General features: G+C 51.1%; 8 protein-coding genes across 8 annotated transcripts in view; 4 read left to right on the top strand and 4 right to left on the bottom strand.

The window, feature by feature from the left end:
- LOC136361763 (histone H2B 1/2/3/4/6) overlaps positions 1–20,493 on the top strand; it is a 40,581-nt gene that overhangs the window by 12,347 nt on the left and 7,741 nt on the right. The gene's annotated exons all lie outside the window — the stretch shown is intronic.
- LOC136361762 (histone H2B 1/2/3/4/6) lies at positions 901–1,325 on the bottom strand. The gene has a single exon (XM_066319903.1). It carries the CDS (start codon positions 1,300–1,302, stop codon positions 922–924), a length of 381 nt encoding a protein of 126 aa, XP_066176000.1. The 5' UTR covers positions 1,303–1,325; the 3' UTR covers positions 901–921.
- On the top strand, positions 1,608–2,131 carry LOC136361764 (histone H2A-IV). The gene has a single exon (XM_066319906.1). It carries the CDS (start codon positions 1,643–1,645, stop codon positions 2,030–2,032), a length of 390 nt encoding a protein of 129 aa, XP_066176003.1. The 5' UTR covers positions 1,608–1,642; the 3' UTR covers positions 2,033–2,131.
- On the top strand, positions 13,755–14,280 carry LOC136360940 (histone H3). Its single transcript, XM_066318531.1, has one exon. The coding sequence runs from the start codon at positions 13,784–13,786 to the stop codon at positions 14,192–14,194; it is 411 nt and encodes a 136-aa protein (XP_066174628.1). The 5' UTR covers positions 13,755–13,783; the 3' UTR covers positions 14,195–14,280.
- On the bottom strand, positions 14,799–15,311 carry LOC136360939 (histone H3). The gene has a single exon (XM_066318528.1). It carries the CDS (start codon positions 15,293–15,295, stop codon positions 14,885–14,887), a length of 411 nt encoding a protein of 136 aa, XP_066174625.1. The 5' UTR covers positions 15,296–15,311; the 3' UTR covers positions 14,799–14,884.
- On the bottom strand, positions 16,653–17,110 carry LOC136361738 (histone H2B 5). The gene has a single exon (XM_066319868.1). The coding sequence runs from the start codon at positions 17,108–17,110 to the stop codon at positions 16,730–16,732; it is 381 nt and encodes a 126-aa protein (XP_066175965.1). The 3' UTR covers positions 16,653–16,729.
- On the top strand, positions 17,422–17,879 carry LOC136361737 (histone H2A-IV). Its single transcript, XM_066319867.1, has one exon. It carries the CDS (start codon positions 17,424–17,426, stop codon positions 17,811–17,813), a length of 390 nt encoding a protein of 129 aa, XP_066175964.1. The 5' UTR covers positions 17,422–17,423; the 3' UTR covers positions 17,814–17,879.
- Positions 17,745–20,020, bottom strand: LOC136361089 (histone H1.10-like). Its single transcript, XM_066318769.1, has 3 exons — positions 19,971–20,020; positions 18,309–19,082; positions 17,745–17,873 (listed from the first exon to the last, which is right to left on the bottom strand). The coding sequence occupies exons 1-3, from the start codon at positions 20,018–20,020 to the stop codon at positions 17,864–17,866; spliced, it is 834 nt and encodes a 277-aa protein (XP_066174866.1). The 3' UTR covers positions 17,745–17,863.

Raw genomic sequence — 20,493 nt, 5'->3', positions numbered from 1 at the left:
ACGAGATCTGGAAAAAATAGAAAAAAAAAAGGCGGGACCATAAAAATCTAACTTTGCAATTTAAAAAAAAAAAAATATTTATCTTTTCCCTCCAGGAGGCACGGCTTTTATAAATTCCGTGTCTTTCAAGTCCCACTTGCACAGCGTCCCTCGGGAGCAGGTTTCCCATCAGTATTTCCAGTTTCTCCTGCCTATCTGAATCTTAACCCGATGCTGTAAAACGAAAAATTCGGAAACACCCATATGGTGGCAGCAGGAACTAAAGAAACACTTCGTATAAATGCTAATTAGTTCTGAAGCCGTTAGCAAGCTGTTTGGAATCTTACAATAAAACTTAATTAAGAGGTAAGGGCCTAATTAATACTTGAACGCATTTGTTTATAACGGATTTTATTTTTCAGATCCGGAAGACCAGTGAAGCATACAGCTTTAAAAAAAAAATATCTAAAAAAAATAAATTCTTGAATAGACTTTGAAGTATATGGCATTATTAGTCTGCGGTATGAACATGAGAGGGGAGAGACCACGGCTAAAACAGCGGCAGGAAGTACTTAAATCTTTTCCATTCTTTTGAGAAAGGACTTAGGCTGACTAATAGCACTCGGATGGCAGAGCAAAGGTGCTTTTTAAGCACATGGGATTTAGAGCAACTCATGTATAACAAATTAAATGTAGGGCTGAGAGCAAACATCTGGGCTTATTAGGGGAAACAGGATGGAAGCTTAAAAAGCCAAATAAAATGGCACATATTTGTATTACTATAGCGAACAGATGTTCTCGACTTCTGGGGTTAAACATTTTTTATCAAGTTAGAGGACAAGGTACAAAGGTACGAATAAAAAAAAAAAAAGAAATTCAAGCTCTTTTGATGAAAGAGTGGGTGGCTCTTAAAAGAGCCTTTGGGTTAAATTTAAAAACCTTTTACTTGGAGCTGGTGTACTTGGTGACAGCCTTGGTGCCCTCGGACACGGCGTGCTTGGCCAGCTCGCCGGGCAGCAGCAGGCGCACGGCCGTCTGGATCTCCCGCGACGTGATGGTGGAGCGCTTGTTGTAGTGCGCCAGGCGCGACGCCTCGCCGGCGATGCGCTCGAAGATGTCGTTGACGAAGGAGTTCATGATGCCCATGGCCTTGGACGAGATGCCCGTGTCGGGGTGCACCTGCTTCAGCACCTTGTACACGTAGATGGAGTAGCTCTCCTTGCGGCTCTTCTTGCGCTTCTTGTCGCCCTTCTTCTGGGTCTTGGTGACCGCCTTCTTGGAGCCCTTCTTGGGCGCGGGGGCGGACTTGGCCGGCTCAGGCATCGCGGCAAGCGCAGCTCTTTCCCTCGCCACTCACAGCCGCGGACGGGACTCGACAGCGGCGCAGACTCGGGGGCCGGCTTTATAGCGGCTCCGCCGCCATCGCCGCATCGCTATTGGCTGTGCTCGAGCCGGGCGCGCGGCGGCGGCGGCCTCCGCGATTGGCCACTTCTCACGCCGCTCTTCCATTGGCTGCCGAACGATTTCTGTCTCGCAGCCAATCGCAAGAGGCGCTGCCGCTCCGCCCGGGTTGTATATAAGGCAGGCGGGGCGCCGGAGCGCAGGGCTCGTCGTGCTCTTTCGGAGTTTTCGTTGTCGCCGTCGGTGCCGCCGAATCGCTGCGATGTCCGGGCGCGGGAAGCAGGGCGGGAAGGCGCGCGCCAAGGCCAAGTCGCGCTCGTCGCGGGCCGGGCTGCAGTTCCCCGTGGGCCGCGTGCACCGGCTGCTGCGCAAGGGCAACTACGCGGAGCGCGTGGGCGCCGGCGCCCCGGTGTACCTGGCGGCCGTGCTGGAGTACCTGACGGCCGAGATCCTGGAGCTGGCGGGCAACGCGGCCCGCGACAACAAGAAGACGCGCATCATCCCCCGCCACCTGCAGCTCGCCATCCGCAACGACGAGGAGCTCAACAAGCTGCTGGGCAAGGTGACGATCGCGCAGGGCGGCGTGCTGCCCAACATCCAGGCCGTGCTGCTGCCCAAGAAGACCGACAGCCACAAGGCGAAAGCCAAGTGAGCGCCCAAGATCCAAGGCTGCGAAGTTTTCGCAAGAGAAACCCAAAGGCTCTTTTCAGAGCCACCCACTACTTGAGTAAAAGGGCTTAATCGCTTTTAAGTATTATCGTTTTTTAGCTTCCCTCTCCCCATGTATGATTTCAGCCGTTAAAAAAAAAGTCTATGGGTGGCGCTTTAAAAAGAGCGGTTGGGTTTAAATGCAGAGTCAGGTTTTATCTCAGTGAGGGGTTTACTTGACCTTGGGCGCCGCCTTCTTTTCCGTAGCAGCTCTCGGCTTGGCTGCCTCGGGCTTCTCCGCCTTTGCCTTAGCCGGGCTTTTTACTACTGCCGCCGCTGTCCTCGGCTTCGCAGACTGTTTTCTTCGGGCTCAGCTACTTTTCTTGCCGCCGGCTTCTTTGGCTTTCTTGGGGCTCTTCGCTCTCACCACCTTGGGCTCCCTGGCGGCGCTGGCGGGCTTCTTAGCCGCCGCTTTCTTTGGCTTAGCTCCAGAAGTTTACTTTTGGAGTGCTTTATCCTTGACCTCTCTGGGGTTGTTTTTTTTTTTGTTTTTTTTTGTTTTTTTTTTTTGTTTGTTTTGTTTTGTTTTTTTGTTGTTGTTTTTTTTTTTTAATTTATTTTTATTTTTATTTGCTGAGGATGAACGAGCCGGAGGCGGTGTCCCCGTTTCCAGCAGCGCGGCGGGAGCTGGTCTGTGTGGTCTGTGTCCTCCCAGCCCCGTCCTGCTCCCTACCGCTCGCCTTGTTTTCCTTCCCTCTCAAAAAAGTGTGGTTTTTTCCTTAACCCCCCCGCCCCGGACCGCGGTGCCCCATTTCTCAGCATTCTTGCTGAGGACAGAGAATATTTTTTTTATCTTGCGACGTTTTTTCAAGCGAGACTTGAAATGAGTTTCAGACGCGTCTGTAATTCCCGAGTTTGTCGAGTTCACGCAGCGCTGGGCCTTAAGATTTTTATTTCTATTTTTGAGCTAAAACTTTGGTTCTGACACGGCTGCGTCAGTGATACATGTTTCTGGGAGGGTTTTACATGGAGGTGCTGCAAAACTGGGTGAATCTCGAGACCTTATTTTAGCGTAAATTTACTTTGAAATGGTGCAAGTAACTCGGCTCTGTATCTGGGTTATGAGTTGTTTTCCATAACACAACTTCATCTCTTCGAAATAATGAAGCCTTTGGACACACTACCCTATTTAGCTCTAGTAGGAGTTGGTAAAAAGAGATTTTTTCCACCAGAAACACTGGCCTGAAAAGCAGCTCTCTTAAATAATCAGCCATCTTTAAAATCCCAGAATAACATATAGAAGATGCTTCTCTGTCCCCTAGGTTTTCTGTGCTTTTGTGTTAATATTTTAATGAACTATATTTGCAGGTTTTTTCTCAAAAATAGTTATGATGCACAGTGGATAAACCTAGTCTATCTACTAATTTATCTACTAATTATCTACTAAAAACCTAGTTTATCATTTATATCTCCATTTTTAAGGTGCTGTTTATTTTCTGCTTACTTTTACACTATAAATCAGGAATTTTGCCAGACACAAGCAGCAATTATACAAAAAGAAAAAAAAATTCAAAAGACAATATTCATGTTTTTGTTACGAGAAGTACATAAATCTCCAGGTATATCTCTAATAAAATTATATCATTCAAGTGCTTTAAGCAAACAGTTTTCTTCTCAGAACTGCTGAGAGAAGTAATGGCCTGGCTCTTTCCAAAGTATGACTGTTGTGATGTGGGATAAATTGCATATACATAAAAAATATTTTTTTCCTTGAGAGTAGTCAGATAGCAACTGGATATTCATGTTTGAACATTTGTAGTACAATGTGGGAAAGAACTGGAGACCCAGGTGGTCAATTCACACGATCATAAATGCAGTTATTTGGCTTCTTTCACTTTACCTTTTGATAACAGGGTGTCACAAACTGCCTTGTGAAGGTCTGATGACGGTGGGGTCAGTTTTTGGACTCGGTTGTCAGTGGTATTAGATTATCTGGGATGTACTTAAAGGCTGTCAAGAGATGTGGTGGCACTTCAGAGAGGCTTTTTTCTAGGGAAGACAACCAGCAGAATACCATCATGTGAGAGGATAAAAAAAAAAGATTATGTGGATTTGGATTCGTCCTGATGCTGTATTTTGTGGAAGTTTCCGTTTGTCAACTACATTGGCACAGAAATGAATCTGTTGGTGAGGATACACACCACTGGGGGAGAAATTCCTGGGTGGTAATTCTGTAGCATTTGTATTTCCTTCAAATTCTGTATCTCAATCCATTCTAATCACTCGGGGTCACTAGTTCCTTTACCTTTAACTTCTTTAGAACCTTTGCAAATGCATTTTCCTGGGTTTAGGCTAGGCCTCTATCCTACTTCCAAGTACCTGATGTGGCAGCACATTCCTGGAGCATTCTATGTGCTTTCCTAAAAGTTCCTTTTCCTGGTCCTCCAAAATTTTGACCACCTGTCTGGACTTCGAAATTTTTGTTTTTCATAACCATATACAGTTAGTTTTAGGCTAAGCAAAGATGAAAATGGAAAGAAATCTTGCAGAGGTTTTCAGGTGGAGGAGGGAAGGAGAAATAAGTTTAATTCCTTTACTTAATGGGTGAACTTACTTAAAAAAATTAATTGCTTCAAATATTAGGATGTGCTTAGCAAAAACAAAGTTGCTTCTGTCTTCTATTTTTCTCTTAAAACAAGTTATCAAGCTGAGAGACCATTTATTAAATACCAATTGGCCTTGGGCTGATTGGCTGAAAGATCAGGAGCACAGGTAGTGATTTTCTTGATCCTTCTGGTAACAGAATATTTTTTAAACACAGTGGACAGAGATATTTGGAAGTGGTGGACCAGGAGGAAGCTTCCTCCTCCTTCTGAAAATGTAACAAGCAGGACTGGCACCTTCTACAACGTGTATGAGGCTCTGGAAGTAGAAGAGCAGACAACTGATGAGGTGAGCTCTTCAGGGATAGAGGGGCCTCCTAAACCAACATCATCTGTACCCCACGTCAAGATTTCCTCTGTTTTGAGGAAAAGAAGGGCAATTGGAATCAGGTAATTGGAATCAGACAATCCCTCCCTTCTGCAGGGAACCAAGGACCCGATATTTCAGCTAGACTGGTTCTCCCACATCAGGCACAATGAGTTAGAGGGACTGGGGTAACTTCAGGCTGCTGCTAGTGGTGTTCTGCAGGGCTCCATCCTCACCCAATTCTCTTCAACATCTTCATTTGCAACTTGGGTGCAGGGCTCAAAGAACACTGAGTTTGCCAGTTACACTGAACAGGGAGGGGTTGCCATCTCCTTCGAGTGCAGAGAGGCCCTGCAAAGAGACCCCAACAAATCAGAGAGGTGGGCAGTCATAAACCAGATGAAGTTTAACAAGGCCAAGTGCTGGAATCTGCACCTCAGACTGGGCAATTCTGGTTGTGTGTACAGACTGGTGAATGAGGGGGTGGGAAGCAGTGCCATGGAAAGGGACCTGCTGGATGGCAAGTTGAACATGAGCCAGCAGTGCCCTGGCAGCCAGGAGGGCAAACCCTGTCCTGGGGTGCATCAGGAACAGCCTCACCAGCTGGGCAAGGGAAGGGAATGTCCCCTCTGCTGCGCACTGGTCGGCCTCACCTCGAGTGCTGGGGCCAGTTTTGGTGCCACAGTATAAAAAAGACATGAAGTGATTAGACAGCATCTGAAGAAGGGCCACGAGGACGCTGAAGGGTCTGGAGGTGAGACGTATGAGGAGCAGCTGAGGTCACTTGCTCTGTTCAGCCTGGAGGAGTCTGAGGGAAGAACTCATCACAGTCTGTGGCTTCCTCATGAGGGGAAGAGCAGGGGCAGGCACTGATCTCTTCACTCCTGTGACCAGCAACAGGACTCAAGGAAATGCTCTGAAACTGTCAGGGGAGGCTTAGGTTGGATGTCAGGGAAAAGTTCTTCAGGCACAAGGTGTTTGAGCACTGGAACAGGCTCCCCAGGGAAGTGGTCACAGCACCAGCCTGACAGCTCAAGAAGGACAACACCCTCAGGCACAGGATGTGACTCGGGGTGTCCTGCACATGACCAGCATTTGGAACTAATGGTGCTGATGAGTCTCATTCAGTTTCTTCCTTGGAACCCATCTAAATCTAACTTCTTCCACTTTTAAAACCTTGCTCCTTGCCCTTTTGCTACAAGCTCTGGTGAAAAGTCTTTCTCTGTTTTTCTCATAAGTGGTCTTCATATATGAAAAGACCACATTGAGGTCTGCCCAGAGCCTTGTCTTCTCCAGGCCTGACAACCACTGCTCTCCCAGCCTTTCTTCATGGGAGAGGTGTTCTAGCTCCCTGATCATTTTCATGACCCTTCTGTGGACCTCCCCCAAGTCTTCCTTGTTCTGGGGACCCCAGAGGCAGATGCAGTGAGGTAGATCCAGGTGAGGTCTCACTGGGGTGAAGTGAATGAAGGGAACCCTGCTAGCTCTTCTTCCTTTTATGCAGCCCAGGATACAGCTGACTTTCTCAGCAGCAAATGCACATTGCCACCTTGTGTCCAGATTTTCCTGCACCCATATCTCTGAGCCTGAGCAGGGCTGCTTGCAATCTGTTCATCCTGCAGTCTGTACTGATATTTGGAATGCATTAGACATTGTTGAGCCTCATGAGATTCACTTGATTCCACTCCTCAATCCTGTCAAAGTCCCTCTATATGGAATCCCTTCCCTGCAGTGAATCACTGAGCGTGAGGTCACCCACAAACCTGCTGAGGGTGCACTCCATCCCACTGTGTTATTGATGAAAATCATCAACAATATTTGTATTGCAGCTATATCTGCTAATTCCCTGAGGACCCTGGGATGAATCCCCTTCGGTGCCATGGGTTTGTGTGTATTCAGGTTCCTCAAATGGTCTTGAACCCGATCTTTTCTTACAGTAGGGGAGGAACTTCGTTCACCTAGTCCATCCCTGGAGTTTAGCAGATGGGAGAGACCTTAAATAACTTTCAGACCTGTCCTTCTCCTTGATCCCTGAGGGCAGTTTTCCAAGGGGTTTCCATATCCTATTTTCTTAAGCAACTGAATGTCTACTAAATTAAATATCTTGTCTGTGTGGTTTGCCTGGCCCATATCCCTCAAATTCGTGATAGGTCTGGGCTCAGGCAGCAGCCCAGGTCACCACTATTCTTCATCTCTTCAATTAGTTAATTTTTGTTGGCAAGAACAGGTCAAGTAGTGCTTCTCCTCCTGCTAGACTTTCTTTCACCTGGATAAAAAAATTGTCTTCAGCATGCTCTAGGAGTCTCCTGGATAACTCATGGCTTTCTTTGCCACATTTCCAGCAGATGTCAGGTTGATTGACTTTCCCCAACAGGAGCCTGTGAATATGATGGCACCTGTAGTTGAAGAAAGAAGCTTCAGCAGCAGCCTCCTTCTTTTGTTTGGGTGGCCTGTGATAAGTACCACCACGAGGTTTCCTTTTTTGGTTTGGACTCTAGTTCTGTACCCAGAAACTCTCAGCTGTTCATCACTGTTTTTTTTTTTTTCTGAGAACTGTTTGCAAAGAACTGTTTCTTTGCAATCAATCCACTTTATTTTTTTTAATTTTTATTTTTATTTTTATTTAACATGGAAGACAACCTGCCCTCACCCTTCTTTCCTGACCCTTCTGAACAGTTTGTAGCCATCAATTTCAGCACTTCAGTCTTGTGATTGTTCTCACTGAGCAAACTATAACTGTGACTGGCTTTCAGTGTTTGCTGAGGAGGATTTATGGAGACATCCATCCCACAGGGGCAGCTGAGGGGGCAGGAGTGCAGCAGGAGTGAATACCTGCTTCAAATAGGGTGATCAAGTCACGCATGGAGCCTGTAGCTGCAAAGCCCCATTTCCATGTTTTTCACCTGGGGATGCCTGAGTCTGCACAGTAACTTCCATATTTTCTCAAGCCCTTCCTGATGCTGGTACAATGACCAGTGATACTTCATATGTTTTGTGCAGATAAATCCATTCTGACTTTTGGGTGCTTCTGGGTACCCCCTCCCCTAACGAAAGTCGCAGAGCTATTCATGGCAACTCAAACCTGCCCTTGATGTAATGGCAGACTTGGTGTGATTTGAAAGGCATCTTTTGTCCACGCATGATGGACTTTATTTGAAAACTGATTTATTATGATATTCTAAACCACAATACATTGTTACATGAGAAGAAAACTTCATGTCTCAATAGGGAAGAACTTATAATTACATACTGTTCAGTTTACAGTAAAGGACCCCTCCCCATGACAAAAGATTTTTATATTCACAGAGATTTAAAGGCCCCAGATACAACAGCAAACTCTTAAAACAAAAAAAACCCCATGGGCAGAGTTAATAGTAGGCATTAGGCAGGAAAGGTAGATCTTACACAGATACATCTTGCTTTTTTTTCCTTATAACCTTCTTACAAAAATACTCAGGTTTTTTCAGCAGTTTAATTTTTTTAAAATTTTGGTTCAAAGCAAGAGAGAAATAGTTCCTTCATCATTCTAGACCACAAAGTTTTTGATAACTTCTGATCTCAGTTAAAGGATCATTTCAAAAATCAGTTCAGATCAATCAATCAATCAGTTGGATTACTAGAATTCTTTTTAATATTTAATGCACCTGGTGAGTGGGGTAGGGATTGTGACAGTGGCTGGGCACAGCCACACCATCCTGGATTACTGAGCAAGACTGCTGGGATGGGACTGGTATGAGGCTGAGCTGCCAAAGTGGAGCCAGTGGAGTCAGAGATTGTGCACAGGCACAATAGGGAAGGTAAAACCTGAGGCTGAACACAGCCCTAAAGTCAATGTGCTAAAACTAGCAGAGTTTCAAGTTTGAGAAAACTTGAAAAATGAATTACTTTCAAGTCTGGCAAATGGAAAGGGAGGAAGGATGTCCAATCAACAAGAAGTATGTTCCCCTAATGGGAACAGAGTCCTCTTGGATGCAGAAGTACAAGCAGAACTGCAGTGAAATCTGCCTGCACACTGTTACTGTGATTCATTTTTGCTTTGCACTTCTGGCCCACAGTCAGATTCCCATCATGTGGAACCAGCAACGGGGCACAACCTCCCTTCCAAATGCCATTCTCTGTTCAGGGAATCAGTTGTACCATAAATCTGAAAGCACAGAAAAATTTAGGAGAGGAACAGACTGGTCAAATCTCTCAGTGAGCTGCTCCTGAGGGAAAGATAACATTTTACAAGAACAAAAGGGTTTTAAAATCCCTGTCAGAAATGTGCAAATGTTTTTCTTTGTCTTTGCCTTTCCCATTTCCTTAATGTCATGTTCGTACATCCACCCCAAGCAATGCATTAAGCTTACTCGTTTACAGCTCTTTAATGAATTTTTTCTAGAAAGACATCAAACTAACTGTGAGGGTTCTTATGGTTTTGTTCCCTAGAGATGCAGTTTGATAAGCAACTCTCAAAGAAAATCTGATTTATACTGCCAGGGTCGGTTTGTGATTAGTTTATTAGCATGTGGTTTTTTATTGTTGTGGTGATGAGGTTTTGTTTGTGCTTTGGGGTTTTTGGGGGGTCGTGGGTATTTGTGTATTGAGGGTTTCTTGGTGGCAGTTTTTAGGGATTTTCTTTGTTTGTTTTTTTGTTTCTAACCGTGCCTTCTGGTGGTGATCCCAGCTGTTACTCACTATATTCCCATGGCACTTTGCTTTTTGCCCCATGTAAAGTACCATATCCACCAGTGTCTATTAGGGAGAAGACTTTTACAGACAATCAGTGGCAGAAAGACGACCTATCTGCAAAAATCAATCAAGAAGAGTGTTTTAATTTAGATTCTCCTCATCTCAAAAAAAAAAAACCCAAAGAAATCCTGGGGCCATGAAACTTTTCTAGATGATACTCAAGCTAAAGTGTTAAGCTGATTGGTAAAATATTTGTTTATGTCAGTGATGGTTGCCATAGTTTTAAAAAGAGAAATCACTTTATACCATCACTCAGAAGAGATATTTTCTCCCCATGCCATGCCAAGATATTTTCACCTTAAGAGGCTGTATGTAGCTGCTCTTGGCAAGCTAAAGATAAGACAGAAGATCAACTGGTGATAACTGATGTGTTGACCAGGCGATCAGCACGACTTCACGGCCCGACCTGTGCACGGGTGTGTGCCACTGACAGAAGGGACAGGGTGGAATGTGCTCCCAAGTGGAGCAGTGTGCCCGTTGTGAAGGCTGGAAAGAACAGTGCCTGGATGCCTGCTTGCCCACACTCCTCTGCACCTCCAGGAGCTGTGGGACACCAAGAACCTGGCGCCATCCCTTCGCTGTGGGCTGAGCTGGTGGTTCCCCATCCCTCCAGGGCCAGACATCTCTCCCACAGCCCTGTGAGTGCACAGGATCCAAAGCTGCAGTTGTGGAGAGGAAGTGGAGCGTGCACGGTAAAAATGCAGACAGTGAAGGCAGGTTATGAGCAAGCAGATTGACAGTCAGGGTCCTGCTGTATTCCCCCCTGAGCCTGACCGTCGCAGGTTCCCCCAAGCAATTTCTTTGTTTGTGGCTATTTCACGTATCTATTGTGCTCCACAGATTTTAGCAACAACAAATGGAGAGAGGGGGAAAATCTGAGGAGGAGTCTGATATTTCCATACAATATAGGACACGGCATTTGTTTCAGCAGTTCCCCACACTTAGAAAACTTCCAGGTACAATCACTTTTCACTCAACACCCAGACAAGACTTAGTACCAAGAGGAAAAGCAAGGTCAGGTTCGCTGTCAGCGGTGCCACCTGGACAGGATGGGCTCACCAGGCTGCAGCGGCTGGGGAAAGGAACCACTCCAGGACACATGTACTGCTGTGGGACTGAATACAACTTCTCTGTTTCCACACAGACCTCAGAAGCCCAGTAAAGTGTCAATTTGGGGGCCATAAGTATGACAGTTCAAGGGCTTCCTGCAGAGCGTCAAGAAACAGAAAGTGATTAACCCCCTTAAAATTAATGTCTCGAGAAAGGAGACAGATAAAGCCACATGAGATAGATACAAATTCGTCAAGGGAATGTGTGTAATTAACATCTGAGTGGCAAAGCTGGGTGCAGAGAGAAGCTGGGAGCAGGATGAGCATGGCAGGACGTGGCGCCGAGGCCGGAGCAGAACCAACGGGGACTTTAAGCTCCTGATCTCAATGGGCACCAGCTCATCTTCCCTTGGCTGAGCAGGGGAGGGTCTGACCACCACGGGGCAGGGAGGGCAGCACCGTGCTTGGCCAACGGGAGCACGGAAATGCAGAAATTTTTCACCCCTCCTCACTGCGCTGCTGCAGCCTGTGCGAGCCCGAGCCAAGAAACACGGAATGAACCTGGTAAGTTATGATCTAGTGAATTGCACAACACACTCATCCGACATCAAGGCGGGAGAAGGGAGACCTAAAGTGTCCTTCCAAGTGCTCATGATTCCCAACACAAGGTACTTATTACAGTGACCTCTTCTCTCCACAGCCCATTGCTGTGTCTCTTTACTCTGCTTTGTCCAGAATACACATCCTTCACTTTCTGAACCTTCCAAAATATGTTTACCATTAAACTATATGCAAACATACACACGGTGTGTGTCAAACGTACACAGAGCTCTAAGGTCCTGAAAAAGACTGCACACCCCAGAAAACAGATTTACGCTCCCCAGTGCCAACATCATCGTGCACCCCCTAGACACACACGTCACTCCTTGCCTCTGGTGCAACACTGCCCTGTGATGCTGGAGTCCGAGGCATTCCTCTGGGTGCCCCAGAAGGTCACAGACGTTGGTAGAGAGGACTGGGATACAAACAAGAGGGTTTGAATCCTGGCCAGGGGGGCGTGGAGCCCGTCCAGGGGGGTTGCGTGGCACAGAGCCCAGGGAGACACAGTCTTTGACTTCAGTCTGTGGAAAAAAAGCTTCTAACACTGAGAGAAGAACTACAAGTCACAAAGGTGTGACAGACAGTAGTGCAGTGTATCACCAGGTGGAACATTTTATAGTTTTAGGGTTTTTAGAATATGCATCCCTCTGTGCTTCAAACAGCAGACACGTCACTTTGCTCTTCCCCGATGCACACATCTTCCCTGGTGCCCGTGGAGGACACACACATTGCCTCACTCTGTGCCCGCGGTACCCCTACACCTCTGCTCCATGCAGAAAACACTGCATTTTGATACCCAGGAAACACAAATTTCCACGTGCATGGATCTGGGGCAGCAGCGACTACATCTCTCTACAGCCCACGAGAGCACACATTGCTCAGCAACCCCACCTCATAAACCGCATGCACCTGAATGCAGGATGCAGCTGGCAGGAGTAAAGAACATCTGTCTCCAAGGTCACCCAGGGTCTCACCAGAAACACCAGATCCAAGCAAGCTGCTTCTGCACCCTGTGCCAGACTTCCAGTGGCAGACAGCCTTTCAATATGAGTGTTGATGCTATAGTGATCTATACTTTGTTGTCCCAGTAGGGGTTTCTTTGTAGGAAAAGAAAGGTTATGCTGTGAAAGCATTATAAAGTCTAAGGAAGGTGGGATGTGCATTGTTTCCTTTTAAAAAAATGTTCTCCCTCTGCTTAAACAGAGAAGAGGAAGTTCAAAATTCGCTCAATAAGCGCTGGGAGCCTGCTTTTGGTGTATGCTCAGTTTGGGGGCCGCAGGTTCAACGAAAGAGTGCAGTCGGTGGTCTCAAAACGGCTGAAACAAATGTGCTCCTGACATTTAAAACGTGGTGTTTCCCTACCTAGCTACACAAATGGATGACGGTGTGAATCGGGAGCATTCCAGGCAAAGGCGGTCCCAAATGACCCTGTGCTCTTGCTTTTCAGTTCTTTATTTCTGACCAAAAGGCTCCGAGATAGATGCCTTCGCTCATTCCCTCCTATCAGTACGCGTTTTCGGCCCCGAACTGCACGGTCCCGCACCGGCGGTAGCACCAGGCACAGGCTCCGCAGCGCGGCTCTGGGCCGGCTTTCGTTCGCGTCTCTCCGCCGCCGATTCCCCGCGCCCCGTAACCGCGGCCGCCGAGCGCCGCCGGGGCTGGGGGCGGGCGGGCAGAGCCGGGGCCGCGCGGCGGAGCGCTCGGTCCGACCTGAGTGAGGACTGCGCGGAGCCAAACACCGCCCCAGCCCCGCCCCCTGTCCGTGGGCGGGCCCGGCCGCCTCACGCGCCTCCCGCCACGGCGCTGATTGGTGCCGCTCGCGGCTCGCAGCCCGCGCGCGCTTCACCGGGGCGCGCTCCCCGCGAGGGACGCGGCGCTTCCAGCGGCCCGGGGCAGCGGCCGGGAAAGCTCGGCCCGGCCAGGGAAGTGTTGGCCACTGCCTGCGCCTTCAGCCTTTCTGCCGCGGCCCTGAACCGAACGCGGCTCCTGAGCGGGAAGAAGCCGCGAGCCCTGGCGGAGGGAGGCGGCTGGCGGCGGCAGCTTTAGCCGGCGGCGGCAGCTTTAGCCAGCGGCGGCAAGGCTGGGGACGAACGCGAGCGGCGCGGTTCCGGAAAAAAGAGGGCGAGCCGAGCCCGTAGTGTAGCGCTCGCCTGCGTGGCTGCCGCCCCTCCTGTGCCTTGCAAGGCGCCGGTCGAAGGCGGCGGGGGCGGGGCGAGGGCAGGGCGCGTTTCCCGCCCCGGAGGCGGGGCTCGAGCGGGGCTCGCGCGAAGCGTCCAATGGCAGCGGTTTGGTGTCGCGCGGCCGGCCAATGAGCGGGGCGCCGGCGCTATAAATAGCGGGCCCGCGGAGCCGCGGCAGCAGCGGTGTCAGTGTCGGTGAACGGAGCTGTTTGCTGGCGGTGAGCGATGGCGCGCACGAAGCAGACGGCGCGTAAGTCGACGGGCGGGAAGGCGCCCCGCAAGCAGCTGGCCACCAAGGCTGCCCGCAAGAGCGCGCCGGCCACGGGCGGCGTCAAGAAGCCGCACCGCTACCGGCCCGGCACGGTGGCGCTGCGCGAGATCCGGCGCTACCAGAAGTCCACGGAGCTGCTGATCCGCAAGCTGCCCTTCCAGCGCCTGGTGCGCGAGATCGCGCAGGACTTCAAGACCGACCTGCGCTTCCAGAGCTCGGCCGTCATGGCGCTGCAGGAGGCCAGCGAGGCCTACCTGGTGGGGCTCTTCGAGGACACCAACCTGTGCGCCATCCACGCCAAGCGCGTCACCATCATGCCCAAGGACATCCAGCTGGCGCGGCGCATCCGCGGCGAGCGCGCCTGAGTCTCCTGCTACAGCCCACGTAGACCCAAAGGCTCTTTTAAGAGCCACTACATCAGCAATAAAAGAGCTGCCGCGCTGTCGTAAAACGAGTAGGGTTGTAATTGGGTGGCAAAGGGGTTGTAGACGTAAGTATATACGGGTATTATGAGGTCATGTAAAAAGCACTTTCCTATCCTTTGAAACAAAGAGCCAAAAGGTGTTTGGAGCCACTCCATATACGCCGAACTGACGAGTACAATTGCTCTAAAAAAGCTTCCTTAACGGCCCCTTCTGTTTTTTTATATTGCCTTAATTTTTCGACAACTTTTCAAGTAACAAGATGAGAGGGAATAAAAAGACTGAGATTTTATTGCAAGACAGTTCCATGTGAATGTGCTTAGCTACAGCTTCGGGGAAAAATGGGGGAGAAATGAAGCAAGATTTGAGAAAAGAAAAAGCTTTAAATAGTCCACCTACAATTTTTTTAGGAAACGTTTTAGTAACTCAAGAACGACGTAGCTTTAATTACTGCAGCTCACTGTTTTTAATAACCCACCACTGTAGAAAACACCCAAATATGCACTAGAAATTTTTCTCCCAATTCCCCACACCCTAGGAAACAGTATTTGAATACAGCGCCGCAGCTCTTTTATTGCTGATGTAGTGGCTCTTAAAAGAGCCTTTGGGTCTACGTGGGCTGCGGCAGGAGATTCAGGCGCGCTCGCCGCGGATGCGCCGCGCCAGCTGGATGTCCTTGGGCATGATGGTGACGCGCTTGGCGTGGATGGCGCACAGGTTGGTGTCCTCGAAGAGCCCCACCAGGTAGGCCTCGCTGGCCTCCTGCAGCGCCATGACGGCCGAGCTCTGGAAGCGCAGGTCGGTCTTGAAGTCCTGCGCGATCTCGCGCACCAGGCGCTGGAAGGGCAGCTTGCGGATCAGCAGCTCCGTGGACTTCTGGTAGCGCCGGATCTCGCGCAGCGCCACCGTGCCGGGCCGGTAGCGGTGCGGCTTCTTGACGCCGCCCGTGGCCGGCGCGCTCTTGCGGGCAGCCTTGGTGGCCAGCTGCTTGCGGGGCGCCTTCCCGCCCGTCGACTTACGCGCCGTCTGCTTCGTGCGCGCCATCGCTCACCGCCAACACAGAGCTTCACTCACCGACACTGACAGCGCTGCTGCCGCGGCTCTGCGGGCCCGCTATTTATAGCGCCGGCGCCCCGCTCATTGGCCGGCCGCGCGACACCGCCCCGCTGCCATTGGACGCTTCGCGCGAGCCCCGCTCGAGCCCCGCCTCCGGGGCGGGAAACGCGCCCTGCCCTCGCCCCGCCCCCGCCGCCTTCGACCGGCGCCTTGCAAGGCACAGGAGGGGCGGCAGCCCCGCAGGCGAGCGCTACACTACGGGCTCGGCTCGCCCTCTTTTTTCCAGAACCGCGCCGCTCGCGTTCGTCCCCAGCCTTGCCGCCGCTGGCTAAAGCTGCCGCCGCCAGCCGCCTCCCTCCGCCAGGGCTCGCGGCTTCTTCCCGCTCAGGAGCCGCGTTCGGTTCAGGGCCGCGGCAGAAAGGCCGAAGGCGCAGGCAGTGGCCAACACTTCCCTGGCCGGGCCGAGCTTTCCCGGCCGCTGCCCCGGGCCGCTGGAAGCGCCGCGTCCCTCGCGGGGAGCGCGCCCCGGTGAAGCGCGCGCGGGCCGCGAGCGGCACCAATCAGCGCCGTGGCGGGAGGCGCGTGAGGCGGCCGGGCCCGCCCACGGACAGGGGGCGGGGCTGGGGGCGGTGTTTGGCTCCGCGCAGTCCTCACTCAGGTCGGACCGAGCGCTCCGCCGCGCGGCCCCGGCTCTGCCCGCCCGCCCCCAGCCCCGGCGGCGCTCGGCGGCCGCGGTTACGGGGCGCGGGGAATCGGCGGCGGAGAGACGCGAACGAAAGCCGGCCCAGAGCCGCGCTGCGGAGCCTGTGCTGGGTGCTACCGCCAGTGCGGGACCGTGCAGTTCGGGGCCGAAAACTCAGGGCAGCATTCCCTTTTTTTTTTTCCCCCGTTTGCCTGCGAAAATATGTTTTGAGGGTACTAAAGGAGAGCGGGCATCCATCTCGGAGCCTTTTGGTCACAAACAAAGAACTGTAGAACAAGAGCCCAAGGTCCCCTGGAATCGACTGTCCCATGCATGCCTCCGATTCTGTCTGCCCTAAGCATAGCTTCACAGCAAACATCACGTACCAGCGGTAAGAGCATCTGTCTTTACCCCTGACAATATTCATTTCTTAACTGGCCTCTCCTACACTGTACCTACATAGAAAGCGGGGTCCTAGGGTTTCTAAGCGAACTATGAACATGCTGGGGACCGTTGAAGCACATGCAGGACATAGCTGGTTACCAGACACTGACAATCCCATCCTTGACATGTACGGTACTTTTCCACCGGAACTGCTAATTTCCCTCCTCTCAGCCCTGCCCTTTTTCGAAGAGAAAAACAGGGACACCCAAAAACTCGCCATAGCATCAGCTCTTTTACTGAAAACGTGGGTGGCTCTTAAAAGAGCCTTTGGGTTGAAAGTGACGGTCCGAGACGCCCTACTTGGAGCTGGTGTACTTGGTGACAGCCTTGGTGCCCTCGGACACGGCGTGCTTGGCCAGCTCGCCGGGCAGCAGCAGGCGCACGGCCGTCTGGATCTCCCGCGACGTGATGGTGGAGCGCTTGTTGTAGTGCGCCAGGCGCGACGCCTCGCCGGCGATGCGCTCGAAGATGTCGTTGACGAAGGAGTTCATGATGCCCATGGCCTTGGACGAGATGCCCGTGTCGGGGTGCACCTGCTTCAGCACCTTGTACACGTAGATGGAGTAGCTCTCCTTGCGGCTCTTGCGACGTTTTTTGTCGCCTTTCTTCTGGGTCTTGGTGACCGCCTTCTTGGAGCCCTTCTTGGGCGCGGGGGCGGACTTGGCCGGCTCAGGCATGACAGCGAGTGCACGCACAACAGACACAACCGAGTTGTGAGACGGAGTTCTGCCTGCTCGTCAAACGCCCGTATTTATAGGGCGGTTATGCAAATTAAGGTTCCTTGTAGCTTAAGCTATCATTGGCTGATGGAAGTTGCTTCAGCGACATCGTTACGCCATTGGTTGCAATCTGGATCCGCATCCCCATTGGCTGTTTCAGGCACTACCCTTCTCAGCCAATCAAAAGTCGGTTATTCCTCTGAAAAGGCATATAAGGCCGAGCTCTGAAGTTGGGATTTTTTGTGTGCGGCTTTTGAAGCGGATCGCTGCGATGTCCGGGCGCGGGAAGCAGGGCGGGAAGGCGCGCGCCAAGGCCAAGTCGCGCTCGTCGCGGGCCGGGCTGCAGTTCCCCGTGGGCCGCGTGCACCGGCTGCTGCGCAAGGGCAACTACGCGGAGCGCGTGGGCGCCGGCGCCCCGGTGTACCTGGCGGCCGTGCTGGAGTACCTGACGGCCGAGATCCTGGAGCTGGCGGGCAACGCGGCCCGCGACAACAAGAAGACGCGCATCATCCCCCGCCACCTGCAGCTCGCCATCCGCAACGACGAGGAGCTCAACAAGCTGCTGGGCAAGGTGACGATCGCGCAGGGCGGCGTGCTGCCCAACATCCAGGCCGTGCTGCTGCCCAAGAAGACCGACAGCCACAAGGCGAAAGCCAAGTGAGCACCGAAGAACAAAGGGCGCAAAGTTTAACTAAAACCCAAAGGCTCTTTTCAGAGCCACCTACAACTTCAGAAAAAGAGCTTGAGCTTCATTATACTTTTGAAACTTAGTGGGAGGGTTTGAAAATGCTTGTCGGGGACCCAGCTCTGTCCAAAACCAGTATCATGCTTACTTCATCCGAGGTGGGGCAGACAGCTGTCCCAGGAGTAGTTTGGGCCCTTCACCAGCCAATCCCAGCGCTTTGTAGGCATTTTTAAAGTCACCAAGGCGCTGCAACTCCCCCCCCCCCGCCATCAATTCAAGCGCCCCTCGAGCTTGCCCCGGATTCAAATAGCACATTCAAAAGACTGCTGGTCCCCTAGACACCTCCCCACTTAATCCTCCTCAAAACGAGGACACCCACAGCATTTCAGCCCGTTTAAGAAAATGCGGATGGCTCTTAAAAGAGCCGTTGCGTTTAAATCCGAAGCAAGGCTATTCCCACGTGGGGCTTACTTCTTCTTGGGCGCTGCCTTCTTTGGCTTGGCCACTTTCCTCTTGGCTGCCTTGGGCTTCACCGCCTTCGCCTTGGCCGGGCTCTTGGCTGCTGCCGCCGCTTTTTTGGGCTTGGCAGCCTTTGTCGCCTTCTTGGGGCTCTTGGCCGCTTTCTTGGCTGCAGGCTTAACTTTCCTGGAGCCCTTGTTTACTGTCACCGCGTTCTTGGCGGCACTAGCAGGCTTCTTAGCCGCCGGCTTCTTCGGCTTGGTTGCCGTAGCTTTTTTTTTCTTAGGAGCTTCTTTTGCTTCTCCGGGTTTCTTGCTGAGGCGGAAAGAGCCGGAGGCGCCGGTGCCCTTGGTCTGCACCAGGGTGCCCTTGCTGACGAGGCTTTTGAGCCCCAGCTTGATGCGGCTGTTGTTCTTCTCCACATCGTAGCCGCCGGCGGCCAGCGCCTTCTTGAGCGCGGCGAGGGAGAGCCCCTTGCGCTCCTTGGAGGCGGACACGGCCTTGGTGATCAGCTCGGTGACGCTGGGCCCCGCGGGCTTGCGGGCTTTGGCGCCGCTCGCCGCCTTCTTCGGCTTCTTGGCGGCGGCTTTGGCCGGGGCTGCGCCGGGAGCGGCGGCGGGAGCGGTCTCCGCCGTGGCGGCACAAACACCAACAGTGAACTGGGGGAGCCCCGCGCCGACTCCTTTCACAGCCGCGGGGCGGGCGGCGCTGATTGGCTCCTCCCGCCTGGCCCCGCCCAGATCCCGCCCAGGCCCCGCCCACTGCCCCGCGCTCCGTTTCGTGTTTCTTCGGGTGTAGTAGAATGGGTTTGTTTGGGGTTTTTTCTATGTTATTTGTCACGAAATCGCCCTTTCTCTACATCCGTGAGGCCGTGGGAACGGCTGTTTTTCGCCTGTTGATGTCTTGTCGCGAAAACAGTTGGATGTTGAGTGGTTAGAGAACAAGAAATCCCGAGTCCTGCCGCAAAACAGACCTCAAGAATGCGAATGTTTTTTCTTCGTAAATTAGAATTTCTCCTTTAGAGTTAAAGTGAGTCAGAAAACTCAGTATTAATCTTCAGAGGGTCTTTTTTACATTAGATAAGAAAGCAAACAGTTACAATCTCATTCTTTAAAATAAAACGGTTTCCAAGAGAGTGAGGCAGCACAAAGCTGTGCTGTCGCTTCTCCTGCCGAGGTTTGTATCTCTGCCTTCTGTGAAACACTCGGGCATTTCTTTTTCCTGTACTTCCACCCAAAGTTTCCAGACGTCCCACACTTCCTTGCATGAAGCATCAGACAGCATATGCTTTATCCCCCTCGGAATAAAGGGGGATACCCTCTTTGAAAGACTTTCCTATTGTTAACATAGCAAAAGGCTCTCCAATATCAGTGGAATAATTGGGGACCTGAAGACCAAAGATTAAAAAGTTTGTGTTAGACCACAGAGCTTCATGTAAGTCTCTGGTGCACAGAAGCAGACCACACTCTAAATAAATTACACTGGGCTAAATCTTTAAAATCCATTAATATGACTCATTAACACGAGAAAACAAAATTGACAAGAGTTTGGGTCTGCAAGAGATGTGAGAGGACCATTCTATTCATATTTTGATCTGAAGCTGGAAAGAAAAACACAGTTTTTGCTCACTGCGCTTTTTGTCTGTTACAGATAATGTCACAGCAGTTTCTGTACGTGAAAGTTTTGGCTACAGCACAAAATGAGGCAAAGCTCTTCATGCACATTGTGGTGACTACCCCATTGGCACACATCCATTCTCACCAGTTACAACTTCGGGTATCATTTATAGTAATCCAAACCAAACTGAATGCCTGCTAGCCAACGGAAAAAAATTTGCAAAATCGGGGTAGCTTTCCAATTATTGCATGTTCTTTTCAATTATTGCATGTCCCTTTTGTGATATTTGGCTCTAAGGAACAAAGCCGAGGGGCCACCATAGATGACATTAAAAGTCCTAGGAAGAGGATCTTACAAAGGTGTTCAGTTGTTTGTACTCATACTGAGGATAATTCTTCTTGAACTCTTTCTCCTATTCCTCCCCTTCCTGATGAGTTTTACACACACTTACGTAACTGCACTGATTTTCACATTACCATGACTTCCCTAAATATGTGAAGCCCATCTCTGTTTTGGAGATAGGAGAACGGAAAGTCATTCACAATTCTTGAAAATACAGTTGCTTGGATCCTCCTATTTT

Source organism: Sylvia atricapilla, chromosome 5, assembly GCF_009819655.1.
Source record: "Sylvia atricapilla isolate bSylAtr1 chromosome 5, bSylAtr1.pri, whole genome shotgun sequence".
Taxonomy (NCBI): Eukaryota; Metazoa; Chordata; class Aves; order Passeriformes; family Sylviidae; genus Sylvia; species Sylvia atricapilla.
Note: the sequence above shows the minus strand (reverse complement) of the source record. Positions and strands in the feature narration are given on the sequence as shown.